The following is a 15,000-nucleotide window of genomic DNA, read 5'->3' as shown; positions in this document are numbered from 1 at the left end:
CACACACACAAACACACAGACACAACCCACAACCCACACCTGACATACAGAGCTGCCATTGTGTGAACGTTTTCCTTTCTTTATCTTTGGCTTCCCTCAGACAGACATTCGTCTGGGAGAGAGACAGAGAGAGAAAGAGAGAGAGAGAATATGCTTACACAGCTGCCCATGTCATTGTGCCCACGTCGCTCCCACTAGGAGCTTCAATGAAAGAATAGAGTGCAGACTAGAGTGCACGCACACACACAGACACACTCATAAACACAGAAGCACACATGTATAATACCATACCTTTCCTTTTCCCCTCGTTTAAACAGTGGTTGCCTGTCACGCGCGAGCGCCTCCCGACCACTAGTCGAAAAAAGAACCCTCCAGGATATCAAACCCACGGCCGTTCGTCTCTAACTAGGTCAACCCTTGCTTACAATAGCTGCATGCTTTCCTCTCCCGCTGTTTCACACCTCGACAGACACACACGCGCACACACATGCAAAATACTGTCTTTTCTCTTCCCTTTGTTTTTTTTAATGCTCCTTTTAATGTCAACATATGTTCACACCCTTTATCATATCTTTTTCAATAAAATATTACACTTCCTTGAAGACCAACAACCAAACGAAGACAGTAGCAGAAAACATTGAAACGTGTGACTGAGGAGGTGTTCCTAGAAAGAGAGGACATTGTGGTGTGAATGTAAGATCATTTATTCATATAAATAACGCACACCTCACACTCCAGATAATGGCCTGTGAGGCAATTCATAAACGCTATGCGCACCGCATGCTTCCTCATCCCCAAACCTCAAGGTCACCATGAAGACAACCTCTCCCAGCGACCTTAATAGGGGCGCATCATGGTTCACTATGAGCCCTCATCGGCCGCATTCCAACTCTCTCCTCCATATGATTATTCATGGTCTCCAGCGGCGACGAGCGAGAGGGGACGCCCGGGCGAGCCCTCCCCACAGATCACTCCTAGTTAACCCAGCCACCAGCTCCCCCTCCCTCCGACGTCTCCCGCGCTCCACGTGTTCGCACATTTCCTCACAAATTAGTTTTAATGTTAGCATGGTATTAGCATGTCGGTCTTGCGTCGTCACACCTTCACCGTGGCGCTCTGTGATCCCCCCTCCCCCACCTCTGTTTAATGTGGAGGAGACAGAGCGAGAGAGAGAGAGAGAGAGAGAGAGAGAGAGAGAGAGAGAGAGAGAGAGAGAGAGAGAGAGAGAGAGAGAGAGAGAGAGAGAGAGAGAGAGAGAGGGAGAGGGAGAGGGAGAGGGAGAGGGAGAGGGAGAGAGAGAGCAATGAGTGACTTGATAATGAGGCGTGTTCCGTTGCCAAATAGCGCGCAGGCTAGCCGCGGCGCCTCAGAGGTTTGCTAAATGGCTAGTAGCAGATACGGTGCAGGGGCTACCAGCTGCACAGGGACTGATGTGTGCCGTTCACTAAGCAAACGTTTGCTAAGTGACACTGTTTAACATTTGTGCATTATCTGAATTATTGTGATTTTGTGTCTGGTGTTTGTGCGTATGAGCGTGTGTGTGTGTCTATATTTGTCCGTTTTCTCTTTAATCCCGGGTTGAAATAAAGGTGCCCGCAATAAAAGTGACATAAAAAGATTTTTAGTATTTTTAACCTTTTCTATACCTCTTTCTGATAACAATCGAAATGTATAACGAACAGAACTCTCCTGTGGTGTTGGTGCTACCCTGGTGTACCGGTGTGCTGGTGTCTGGTGGTGACCGCCGACTCATGCTCTGGGGTGGTGTCTTGTTCCCTGCAGTGTCACGGTTCCTCATCACATCCACGGGGGCGCTGTACATCCTGGACGTGCAGATGGAGGACGGCCTGTACAACTACCGCTGCATGACCCGCCACCGCTACACCGGGGAGACGCGCCAGAGCAACAGCGCACGCCTCATCGTCTCCGGTAACCCCCCCCCCCCCCGCTGTGACACAACACCTCCGCAGGCCAGCGGCCATCTTGGTTCTAGACGCCAGCTGGTGTGTAGAACCAGGATGGTTGCTGGGTCAATGAAGGTGCGTGGCACATAGAAATGAAAAACATTCATCACAGGCGTTTCAGTTTGAGTTTGGATGTTGTTTTCAAAGTGGCAATAGTTTGTGACAGCTAGTCACAAAAGCAGGATAAAGAATGAACCAAACGATTGAAACAGAATTCTCACAATTTGCATAATACTTATATATGGAGGTCCTAATGTTTAAATATCCCTGCTTTAGCCATCCATTTGTCATCCAACCCACTGGGTAGTACGATGACAACCAGCCATAAATACAAACAATGGTTTAGTATACGCCATGTTATACTGCATACATAGCCTTTCGATACAATGTTCAGCCAATCAGATGAAACGGAGCAGCACAGTGAATGCCAACAATATAAAAAACACACACACACACACACACACCCTTCACTAATTCCCCCCCTCCCCCCTTACTATCTCCCCGTCCCGATCTCCCAGACCCCGCCAACTCCGCCCCCCACATCCTGGACAGCTTTGAGCGGCGCGAGGTGATGGCGTCCCACCGCGTGGAGCTGCCCTGCAAGGCCTCTGGCCACCCGGCCCCCAAGTACCGCTGGCTGAAGGACAACCGGCCCCTGGAGCCCGACACCCGCTTCCGGCAGAGCGTGGCGGGCCTGCTGATCGAGCGCGCCCAGCCCACCGACACGGGCGCCTACGTGTGCGAGGTGTGGAACACCTACGGCAACGCCGAGGTCGTCGGGAGACTGCTGGTTAAAGGTGAGCGCGCTGTCCGGGGGGAGGGCGGTGGTGGTGGTGGCGGTGGTGGTGGCGGTGGTGGTGGCGGTGGTGGTGGCGGTGGTGGTGGTGGTGAGGGTGGTGGTGGTGGTGGTGGTGGTGAGGGTGGTCAGGGTTGTGGGGGGTGGATGTGGTGGTGGTGAGGGTAGTGGTCTTTGTGTTGCTGTTGTTGTTGTAATGTTGGGTTGAGTGTTTGCAATGTAGGGCCTAGCCAATGGGAATTGGGGATTCATCTGTAGGGGCATCATTGAGCGAGACGCCTCAGCCTCTTCCTGCTCTGTAATTACCTGTTTCTGGAAGTCACTATCAGGGGCTCTGGAAGAACAGTGTGGCCTGTAATGTCTTGACGCCGATTGGAAACTCTTCGCCACTCTAGCGGGTTCTAGGATTCCCCTCTAAAATGTACTCTTCCCCCAGTGTTTTTAGATTACGATAAATGCTCTGTAATGTGATTCGCCCTTTGCCGGGATCACGTTAAACGCACAACCGACAACCAGTTTAAAAACCAACAACGATATCTCCTCCCTCTCTCTCCCTCTGTCTCTCTCTCTCCCTCTGTCTCTTTCCCTCCCTCTGTCTCTCTCTCTCCCTCTGTCCCTCTCTCCCCCTCTGTCTCTCTCTCTCCCTCTGTCCCTCTCTTCCCCTCTGTCTCTCTCTCTCCCTCTGTCCCTCTCTGTCCCTCTCTCTCTCTCTCCCCCCCTCTGTCTCTCTCTCTCCCTCTGTCTCTCTCTCTCCCTCTGTCCCTCTCTCCCCCTCCACGCCCAGAGCCCCTGAAGGCCGTGGTGAGCCCGAGGAAGGTGAAGGGCAGCGTGGGCAGCCAGGTGTCTCTGTCCTGCAGCGTCACCGGCTCCGAGGAGTACCAGCTGTCCTGGTACCGCAACGGAGAGCTCATCTACCCCGGCAACAGCGTCCGGATGACGGGCCAGAACCGGGAGAACCTGGTCATGGGGGGCATGGCCAAGAGCGACGGAGGGGCCTACCAGTGCTTCGCCCGCAACGGGAAGATGTCGGCGCAGGACTTTGTGCAGGTCATCCTGGAAGGTCAGCGGTTTGGGGATACAGGGGAGAGAATGGAATAGCATTGGATATTGGATAAAAGCGTCTGCTAAATGCCCTAAATGTAAATGTAAATATCGTAGGTTGTATATAGTGGAAGGGTGTGTCTGTTTGTGTGTGTTTGTGTGTGTGTGTGTAGTGTGTGTGTGTGTGTGTGTGGGGGGGGGGGGGTGTAGTGTGTGTAGTGTTTGTCTGTGTGTGTGTCTGTGTCTGTAGTGTGTGTGTTAAAGAGAGAGAGCTTGACAGTGAGAGAGTGCGACAGTGAGTCAGTGTGGGTGCCTGTGTGTGTGTCTGTGTCTGTGCGTGCCTGTCTGCATGTGTGTTTGTGTTTGGGTTGACTGTGGCGTGGGTGTGGATATGGATTTGTTTGTGTCAAGGTTTCTGTCACATACACTTGTATGCTTTTAGTGGTTGTGTTTTGAATGGTTAGCACGTGTTTGTGTGTGTGTATGAGCGTGATTGTGTTTCTATCTACTGTTTTTATGTATCCTTACATACACATGTGCACAAACCAGTGTCTGTGTGTGTCTGTATGTATGTATGTGTGTATGTGTGTGTGTGTGTGTGTGTGCGTGCGTGCGTGCGTGTGTGTGTGTGTGTGTGTGTGTGTGTGTGTGTGTGTGTGTGTGTGTGTGTGTGTGTGTGTGTGTGTGTGTGTGTGTGTGTGTGTGTGTGTGTGTGTGTGTGTGTGTGTCTCTCCATGTGCATGGACTGGTGTGTATATGCTAATCATTGCTGCAGTGCAGGCTAGTCCCAGCCCCGTTTTATTAGATTTTGTGGAAGAAGGCTGTCTGAGCCAAGTGAAGCAGAGGCTGGCTTGCTGCAGAATCCTCCTCCTCCCCTCGGCCACACATCGTTATAAAGAGGCTATTGATAATCAATGAGGATGTAGAGGCAGAGAAATTGGCTACAGATGAGCACATCTACAGAATCCACCCCTCTTCGTTAAATTAGAGCAACCAAACCATGCCACCGAGCTACAGGGAACCCATCATGCCCAAGCTGTTTGGCCCGTTCCCGGAACCAAGTATCCTGGCACTGATCAAAGCAATCGGAACAAATCACAGCTAATTGTAATAAATGGTGGATCGCAGTGTGCTGCCCCGGTTTCATTGTAGCGTTTGGTAACTCTTTAAAAGTAATCAAGTATTGACCATCTAATAATCATTTAGATGGTTGAATTATACAATCCGGAAATGGAATTATTTTTGGGGGGATTTTGAATCTACGCAAATATTTTAAGGAAATCTTTAAGGGTCAGAAAATGCCCATTGGCCAGGAAGGAGGTTGTTTATTATTATTTTTCTTTCTAAGGCATGTCGAGAAAAGTAATCTCTGTATCTTGTATCTAAGAGCAAGATAAACATCTTGCTTCCTCATACCAATGAGCCTGAATATTAAAATATTCAGATGTTTGTCCATTGGTAGGTAATCATATCTAATCAGATTCACAATCTTTTTTAATATGAAATAAAATACAAAATAAAGTCATATTTTAAATGCCTTTTCACATTTGTGAACAGTGGGTAGAAGGTAAGGTTCTCTCAGTTGATAAAAGCACCATCCTGCAGCAGTAGTATATGCCGGCTCCCATTTAGAGAGAGAGGCACACACTATTTGTTCAGTAAATCTAACAATTATCCAAAGCTTGATATGATGTCGTCAGGCCAGCCCCACCTCAAATAAGTAATTATTTGCACCGCAATGGTGACACAGGTACCTTTGAGGAATCCAGCATTTTTTTAAATTTTAACCGACGGCTCCCCTATCAGCAGACAATCAGATAACACGCAAGTCGGCAGTAGCTCAGGAGGTAGAGCGGGTTGACTTGTAACCAGAAGGTTGCTGGTTAGATCCCTGGCTCCTCCACACCATTTGAGTTTCAAGTGTCCCTGAGCAAAACACCTTACTCCTCCTGATGAGCTGGCTGTGGCCGTACGTAGTAGACTCCTCCGTCGACGTGTGAATGTGTGTAAATCGGTGTATGCAGTCGATTTGGACAAAAGCGTACACTCAGACGCCCCAAGTCACGCCCCAACCCTTCTCCCGTCCCTCTTGTCGTGTCCCCCCCCCCCCCCCCCCCTCCAGACGGCACGCCCAAGATCCTGTCGTCGTTCAGCGAGAAGGTCTTCAACGTCAACGAGTTTGTGTCGCTGGCGTGCACGGTGAAGGGCACGCCGGAGCCCCGCGTGGCCTGGTCGCTGGACGACGAGCCCGTGGTGAGGGACAGCCGCCACCGCATCTCGCACTACACCAACGCCGAGGGCCACGCCGTCAGCCACCTGAACATCAGCCAGACGCAGGTGCCCGACGGCGGCGTCTACCGCTGCGTCTGCAACAACTCGGCGGGCACCGTGTCCTACCAGGCGCGAATAAACGTAAGAGGTGCTTGTCAGATCATCTCTTCCAATACATCATCACATATACACACACGTAGTGGCAATACCCCCCCGGCGGTCCATGCTGTCTCGATGACTGTGTTAGTGGTTTGGGTTTGTGGGGCGTTTGGGTTGGTGAAGGTGGGGTGAATAGGCCCGGTTGTCGGTGGATCGTGGGTGGAAGACGGGGGCCTGTTAGAAAAGTGTGTTAGGTAGGTTCGGTGAGATTATCTTTTATTTGTATTTATTTGTAATACAATGGTACACAAAGTGTGGGGATATGGACAGAGGTGGTTGAGGTTAGTAATCAATTGATAAAAATACAAATATGAGAATTCCCAGATAAAGAAACCAAAACAAAAAAACATCTGATAAAAACGGCATTTGAATAACTAAAGATGTGGGATAGGATGAAGCTGGTCAGCTCATTCTCCCTGAAATCCGCTGTAGAGCAATCTGCTGGCCCTACCCTGCTTTGCTCCAGCCCCTCCTATGGAGCCCTCCCATACATCCGGTACAAAATACAACAGTCCCTCCTATTGGCTCCGCTGTCCTCCTCGGTCACCAATGGCGGCAGGGTTGGGACTCACCACCTCCCGTGACCTGCTCCCAGCCCAGTGCCTGCTGACAGCTTTATGTTGGCGACGGCGTTACGGTGATTTACAGTTCGAACCCCGTACATGGCAGAGGTGCTATCTCCTCCGAGCAGACAGAGACGGTTGGCTGGACTTCTGTTGTCGTGTAGCGGGATCAATGGGGACGAGTTGGAGGGCAGGGGGGGGGTCAGGTGGAGTGCTGGTTGGGAGCGGAGGGGTTGTCTCCCAAGGTCAATCCATGACCAATTCGGTTTTATAAAGAGGGTTCGCTTCTGTGTACTGATTGGCTCGTTTGATTGTGTGCGTTTCTGTGCGCGTTGTCGGGCTAAGCGCGGGCAGATTATGAGGCCTTTAAGTGTGCGTGTGATTGGGGGAAGGCTGCTGGTGCACCACCCCTTGGAAGATAAATCTTCCCAGGTGCCACGGTAGACCAAGCCTAATGACTCTACCTCACATTGCATCGGCGCGCAGATCATGCCACCGAGAGTACCAACTCTGAGGGCGGCTGTGCTTAAAGTACACTGCAGAGCGTAGCCTAGCTGAGCTTTATTCCTCCACGCTGCATTAAAAACATATATAAAATAGCCTCATTTCCCTGACAGGCCAAGTCCTTAAAAGGCGATTTGGTTATTTGGTTGTTTTTGTGCGAGAGCGTGCGAAGGCAGCAGGGGAACATGAGCAAGGGGTTTTGATAATGGGTTCCAAAGCGTAGAACAGGAACATTCTGCTCTTATGCTTGTCGGAGGCAATCAAAGCTCTCACGCCGGAGAGGAACGGGGGGAGAGCCGGCGCAGCTCTCCATTCAGACGGAAATAGCCTGGTACACCTTCAGCCTAATTCAACTCGGAGCGAGTTCCCCGGGCTCTGACGAGGCAACTCGCAAAAAAATTCACAGCCAGGGAACAGCGCTGGCGGAATGTATCCAATGCGCTCGGAGGCCTCTCTCGAATGATTACCGGCATGATCCAAAAAGATTATTGTGTCGAAGTTAGCTCGGTGGTGTGTTTGGTTTTGCTGCGGTGATAGAACAGTCAATCGAGACGCATGGACTCAATGGTGGTATTGAAAAGGTTAAAATAAAAAACACTCACAATCTCGGCACAGTTCTTCTATGCCAAACCCCCCTAGCCTCAAAACCATTTTAAGAGAGGTCTTTGTTCTCCATTGCGTCCTTTAAGGGCCTGCCAGCATACGACCGATGAAGAACCTCACTGCCATCGCTGGGCGGGACATGTACATCCACTGTCGCGTCATTGGCTACCCGTACTATTCCATCAAGTGGTACAAGGACTCCAACCTGCTGCCCTATAACCACCGGCAGCGGGCTTTCGAGAACAACGGCACGCTGAAGCTGTATGACGTGCAGAAGGACGTGGACGAGGGGGAGTACACCTGCAACGTGCTGGTGCAGCCGCAGCTTTCCACGCACCAGAGCGTGCACGTCAGCGTCAAAGGTAGGACCTTCCCCTTTTGACTCTGGGTCACAAAGGTTTAGCTTCTCGTTCCCTTATTGGACACAACGATATGGCTTCTCGTTCTCTTATTGTTCACAAAGGTATAGCTTCTCGTTCTCGTGTGTGTCAGAATGTTATGGCTTCTCGTTCTCTTGCTGGTGACAAAGGTATGGCTTTACAATTTGAGCACACCAATCTTGGGAGGAAGTTGGAGGTCCACTAGTGTAGCTCAAATGGCATTACCATTAACATTAAAAAACATCCTGTATAATCAGGTCATTTTTTTCAGGCAACGGACATCTTTAAGGGTTGCCCTCTGGTGCCGGGGAAAAACCTCTATATTTAAATAGAAACAGACGCGGAGCGCGCTAACTCTGTTCCAATGAGACGCTGGCTCTTCCAGGGCCCGCGTTGATAGCTCCTGATAGCTCCTGATTGCTCCTGATAGCAGGGTGCCTGGGTCTCCATCATCTTCATCCAGTTTATCGCCTGGGTGATCTGAATAAAGGCAGCAGATGCTGGGCCCAGGGGGAGACCACGATAACCCCTGACCTCCCTCTCTCTCTCTCTCTCTCTCTCTCTCTCTCTCTCTCTCTCTCTCTCTCTCTCTCTCTCTCTCTCTCTCTCTCTCTCTCTCTCCGTCTCTCTCTCCCTCCCTCTCTCTCTCTCTCTCTCTCTCTCTCTCTCTCTCTCTCTCTCTCTCTCTCTCTCTCTCTCTCTCTCTCTCTCTCTCTCTCTCTCTCTCCTCTCTCTCTCTCTCTCTCTCTCTCTCTCTCTCTCTCTCTCTCTCTCTCTCTCTCTCTCTCTCTCTCTATAGCTCTCATTCACCCCTTCTCTCGTTCCTCTCTCAATGACGCTGCATCATTTGAAATATGCAATGTGCAGATCCAACCGCACTCTCTCTCTCTCTCTCCTTAGTCTCTCTCTCTCTCTTTAGTCTCTCTCTCTCGCTCTCTTCAGTCTCTCTCTCGTGCCGGCGGGTGTGGGTACTAACGAGAGCAAGAGGGGGACGGTGACGGGGGGGGGGCCGGGCCGTGGGGGTGATCAGACTGCAGAGACAGAAGCCCAGCCGCCATTCCATCCCAGGCTAATTTGCCTGTCGGCTGCTTAGCATTCCGGCGCTCGTGAGGGGAATCCCCGGGAGGCCATTATGCCTATTTTGTTGTGAATTAAATAAGCACTGGAGTGCCGCTTATTCCAATGTTATTTTAAGTCATTAATTTTGCGAAGCATCTGTTTCACACGATGGCTACAGTGTCCCTGGAGAGGCAGAGGGAAAGGAGAGATATGGGGAGGAGGAGGGATGGGGTTTGGGGGGGGGGGGTGTAGAAGAGAGATAAATGGAGATAAAGACAGATAGGGAGAGAGAGAGGGGAATCAGATGAGAGAGAGAGGCCTCAGTGTGAGATGGGGTGTATGAAACGTGCGGAAACACCTGTGAAGTGCCTTCTTTAAACGGCATGGTGATGAATTGGTAATTATGACCCTAACCCTTGTCCTGTTTTGCTTAAAAGTAGGTTCTGCTCCTGCTCTTCCAGGTGTATTGGAGGGGAAAAAACACAACTGGCTACTTTGTGGTTATTTAGATTAAACTGAGGGCCTCCTAACACGTACGTCATGAGAACAAATTGTGACTTTCTGCACTTGAGGTTAGCCGTTAATGGATGTATAATATGACCTCAGAGATTTTTAGCTATGTAAAATAATTGTTTAGGCTTCATTGACCGTATCAGCACTTCTCAAAGTCACACCGTTTGAATAACGTGTGCCTTGAAAAACAGCTCCCGTGCTGCGTTTTGATTGAATCGCAAAAGCCCTATTCCAACAAAGGCACGGCAGTTATTCATAACCCCGTTTCAATATCAATCCTGCTGATAAGACTCAACAGCAGCGGTCTTATCAATATTAATATTTGGGTATTAGAATAACCATCCCTTCTATAGAGAGAAGTAGTGGCGAGACAAGTCTGTGTTTGAATGACCCCAAACTACACGCGTATATACCTCTACTGGCAATGGATCCTACGGGAAATCTATAAAGTCGTACGATCAGTTTTGACAGTGTAGAAAATGCTATTTCTGTACACCTACTTTAATCTCCATATTTCTCCCTCCCCTCCATCCCCATTTGCACCACACCTCTACCACACCTCACCTCTTTAACACACACACACACACACACACACACACACACACACACACACACACACACACACACACACACACACACACACACACACACACACACACACACACACACACTACTCCTCCACCTCTACCCCCCCAAATCTCCCCCACACAACCACAGTCCCGCCCACCATCCACCCCTTTGAGTTCCCGCGCTTCTCCATTGGCCAGCGGGTGTTCATCCCGTGCGTGGTGATGTCCGGCGACCAGCCCGTCTTCATCAGCTGGCAGAAGGACGGCCGGCCCATCCCGGCCAGCCTGGGCGTCACCATCGACAACATCGAGTTCACCAGCTCCCTGCGCATCTCCAACCTCACGCTGCTGCACAACGGCAACTACACCTGCGTGGCCCGCAACCAAGCGGCCGCCGTGGAGCACCAGAGCCAGCTCATCGTCCGCGGTGAGTGGCAAGAGGGGTTGAACTTACGTGGGTCTGCGGGTCCGCTCCAATGCGGGATCGGCTTGCTGGTGTTTGGTGGTGTTACTCTTAAAGGTAGCGCCGTGACACCCTATCTTTTAAAACTCATCGATGATGGAAAGATCAGAGCTTTGTGTTCCACTGTAGTCATCATGCTCTCGGTTTGACTGGTGTAACCTAGACATGTGTGTCTGTTGAACACAGCTTGCAGAGATTTGTGGCCCATCACTGCACTGACTGACTGTGTTTGCATTGCAGTTCCTCCCAAATTTGTGGTTCAGCCCAAGGACCAGGACGGCATCTACGGAAAGGCCGTCATCCTCAACTGCTCTGCGGAGGGCTACCCTGTTCCCACCATCCAGTGGGAGTACTCTAAAGGTACACACACACACGCGCGCGCGCACACACACGTGTGCACACACACACACGCGTGCACACACAGACACATACCGTGACAAAACACTTTAAAACGACTAATCACACTTCAATTCATTTATGATTAAACGTAATTTAGATAAATGTGTTAGCACATACGCATTGAGGTCACACAAAGGTTTCACAGACAGTTAATGTTCGCCCTTTGCCACCCTTTTGGACAAATTTTGCTGAATTGCAAAATAAGACGATGTTGTTGTTGTTGTGGTTATCGTTATTGTTTTTTTTTACCTACAGCCCTCTTTTCTTGACTCGTTTCCTCACTGCGTATCCTCGCTAGTTGTGTGCCAACACAACACACATCGCAATGTCCACAGCCTTGAGGCTGATCGCACAGCAAAACACACACCACCTCCGCAATTCTCAAGTCAATACCGGGAGTGAAAGAGAGTTAAAGAAGAGCTATGTGTGTGTTTGTGTGTGTGTGTGTGTGTGTGTGTGTGTGTGTGTGTGTGTGTGTGTGTGTGTGTGTGTGTGTGTGTGTGTGTGTGTGTGTGTGTGTGTGTGTGTGTGTGTGTGTGTGTGTGTCTGTGTGTGTGTCTGTGTGTGCATGTGTTTGTTCATTTTTATATTTGTAAGAAAGGAAGTTAGCTGCTATATTACGCAAGCTTAAACTGACCCGCCTTGTTAGTCCTGGCCTCGGCTGGCCGGCAGAAGCGTCTTGAGGACAGCGAACAAACCGTAGAATCCATCCTTCCTCTTTCACTCTGCTTTTTGAACCAGATTCCTATCAAATGTCTACCCTGAATCCCATGAGCAACGCTGTTGATTGAGATCTTACAACCCCCCCCCCCCCTCTAACCTCTACCCCATTCTCTTTCCCTCTCTCTCCCTCAGGTGCTGGGGTGCCCCAGTTCCACCCCATCGCCCCCAACTCGGGCTTCCGCATCGAGGTGCTGGTGAACGGCTCTCTGCTGATCAAGCACGTGCTGGAGGAGGACAGCGGCTTCTACCTTTGCCGAGTCAGCAACGACGTGGGCGCCGACGTCAGCAAGTCCATGTACCTGAACGTCAAGAGTAAGCCGGCCCCCCTTTGTGTTTACCGTCGACTCGATGCCCTCGGGGTTCAGTAGAAGGTTGCTTTTATCCAGAGGGACTGAGCACAGGGTTTTAGGCACAGGTGGTGAAGCAGGATGTACATATCCCATCCCAGCGATGGCAGTGAGGTTCTACATCGGACATAAAGGACGCAATGGAGAACAAAAACATCTCCTAAAATAGTTTTGAGGCTAGGGGGGTTGGCATAGATAGATAGAGTGTTTTTTATTTTAATCTTTTCAAAATCCCATGAGTCCATGCGTCTCGATTGACTTTTCAATGACCGTTACAAAACCAAACACACCACCGAGCTAATTTAGACATAGTAAGCAGGTACAGGGTTATTCGTCTTCCTCAAGGAGGGCCTACTACACGTCAGTTGGTGGATGTATTCAGGTGGATCGAACCCAGTTATCTTTTGGCTGCGAGTCGATCACCTGAATGAAACGCTGCCCCCCGTTTGAAGTGACCACCTGTACAGGGTTTAAAAGTGGAATCAGATGTTAAATAGGATTTTATGGCAGATCCGCGGTGGCCATTTTGTGGGATGCATGCAAATAATTGACTGTTGTAGCGAGTGGTCCTAAATCGAGGGTTTTTTATTCAGTGCTGCTCAAGTGTCCACAAGCTCCACTTTGTTGTGGAGGATGTTTTTTGGGAGTAAAGGGCTGTTTAGTAGTCTGTGGTTGTTTCCCGCCCACGTGTAGATATACTGGGTCGGCCCATGCGCTGTCAGCGATGTTGAAAAAAAGATACGTCAGGTGGACTGTGGAGTTGACTCTCCTGACAGGTCGGGGCACTGGCACTCTGCGGTGACATCACCATGGCAACCTGCGCCAAGCGAGCTCTCTCTGCCTGAATAAATACTGTGAAAGCTCTCTCTTTCTTTCTCTCTCTCTTTCATTCTCTCTCTCTCCCTCTCTCTCTTTCTTCCTCTCTCTCCCGTTCTTTCTTTCTTTCTCTCTCCCTCCCTCCCTCTCCCTCTTTCTCTCCTTCCCTCTCCCTCCCTCCCTCCCTCCCTCCCTCCCTCCCTCTCTCTCACACCTTCTCTCTCTTTTCCACCCTCCATTTCCCTCCCTCTCCCTCCTTCCCTCTCTCCCTCCTCTCTCTCTCCCTCCTCTCTCTCTCCCTCCCTCACTTGCTCTCTCTCTCTCTCTCTCTCTCTCTCTCTCTCTCTCTCTCTCTCTCTCTCTCTCTCTCTCTCTCTCTCTCTCTCTCTCTCTCTCTCTCTCCTCTCCCTCTCCCTCTCTTCTCTCTCTCTCTCTCTCTCTCTCTCTCTCTCTCTCTCTCTCTCTCTCTCTCTCTCTCTCTCTCTCTCTCTCTCTCTCTCTCTCTCTCTCTCTCTCTCTCTCTCTCTCTCTCGCTCCATCCTTCCCTCTCTGGCTCACTGTCTCACCCACATATAGTGGGAGAGAGAGAAAGTGTTCATCCACCATTTCATCAAAGGCTCCACCAGCCCCCCTGCCCCTCCGACCCCCAGCTGTGCCCCCCCACCCCCATTAAACCCTTGTATTCCACACGCGGGGGAGACGAGCCATGCGGAACGGAGGAGTGAGGAGCAGAGGGTTTTAGACTGAGAATGTGGGGGAGGGGGCGTTCGAGGGAATGGGTTTTCCATGTCCATTCTCCATCATCACCCCCCCCCCCCCCCCCCCCCCCCCTCTCTCTCTCTCTCTATATCTCGCTCTCTTATTTTCGTCTTATTTACCGAAATCTTTTTTGGTTCTTCTTTGTCCTGTCCGTGTGTTTACTGACTTGGTGCTAGACTGTTTAAACCTGTGTGGAGCGCTTCCCTTGTAAGTCTAACACTTACAATGTGCTAGAGATCACCACTTTTCATGATGATGACTTTCTTTTCACAACAAAACATAGCAACCGCATGATGAAGACAAAACTGATGGACACCACACTCCCTGTCTTCAGACCCCGGGCACAAATGCCCTCTTTCTTAGGACTGTAGCAAGGTTTTAAGAAAGGTCCCTTCATGTGAAATCTACAACAATATATATGAGAGGTGCACTGAAGATAGATGTGTCTCACTGAAAGCAGGTGTGCCTGTAATATGAGTCTGTTTGCGCATGCACACATGCGTGTCTGTGGCTGTGTACATGGAGTCTGTGTAACGTGTACCAGTGGATCTGACGTAGATGGACCTGCTTTTGAGACCCATTCTAGGTGGAGCTTAAACTTCTGTGTCTCATATCAAGCTTGAGCAGAACCCCCCCTCATCACCCCCCCTTAACTGTCCCCGCCTAACTCCAAAACATAATACCTTCCCTGACACACTTCATACAACTCCTCCCCCCCCCCCCCCCCCCCCTCACCTCTCTCCAGTCAACAGTCAGCATGGCTGAATATGTCACATAACTAGCATTAGATAAAGTGGTGATTTAGAGACTCAAATTGTTTGTGATGCGATCGTACGTTAGCTAAATCACTCCTACCCCGTGAATGCACACCACTTCAGATAAGAACCCAACCTAAGACGCTAGGCTTTGAGATAACTCCATTAGCAATTATTTTGCCATTGTGTGTATGGGGGAGGGCTGTGGTTTAAGTGTGCATGTGTGTGTGTGTGTGTGTGTGTGTGTGTGTGTGTGTGTGTGTGTGTGTGTGTGTGTGTGTGTGTGTGTGTGTGTGTGTGTGTGTGTGTGTGTGTG

The 15,000-nt window shown here is 50.3% G+C and overlaps 1 protein-coding gene across 4 annotated transcripts in view; it reads left to right on the top strand.

Moving 5' to 3' along the window:
- The window catches only part of dscama (Down syndrome cell adhesion molecule a), a 90,589-nt gene that overhangs the window by 51,011 nt on the left and 24,578 nt on the right, over positions 1-15,000 (top strand). For 3 of the 4 annotated variants that reach the window (XM_030362217.1, XM_030362218.1, XM_030362216.1), the window contains exons 4-11: positions 1,783-1,929; positions 2,483-2,761; positions 3,545-3,820; positions 5,924-6,220; positions 7,988-8,263; positions 10,571-10,849; positions 11,126-11,245; positions 12,140-12,319. In XM_030362217.1, coding sequence (XP_030218077.1) covers positions 1,783-1,929; positions 2,483-2,761; positions 3,545-3,820; positions 5,924-6,220; positions 7,988-8,263; positions 10,571-10,849; positions 11,126-11,245; positions 12,140-12,319 — 1,854 coding nt within the window. Of the gene's footprint in view, positions 1-1,782; positions 1,930-2,482; positions 2,762-3,544; positions 3,821-5,923; positions 6,221-7,987; positions 8,264-10,570; positions 10,850-11,125; positions 11,246-12,139; positions 12,320-15,000 lie in introns of those variants that run through there. The other variant, XM_030362219.1, reaches the window with a different exon arrangement.

This window comes from Gadus morhua, chromosome 7 (genome assembly GCF_902167405.1).
Source record: "Gadus morhua chromosome 7, gadMor3.0, whole genome shotgun sequence".
In the NCBI taxonomy this organism is placed as follows: Eukaryota; Metazoa; Chordata; class Actinopteri; order Gadiformes; family Gadidae; genus Gadus; species Gadus morhua.
Note: the sequence above shows the minus strand (reverse complement) of the source record. Positions and strands in the feature narration are given on the sequence as shown.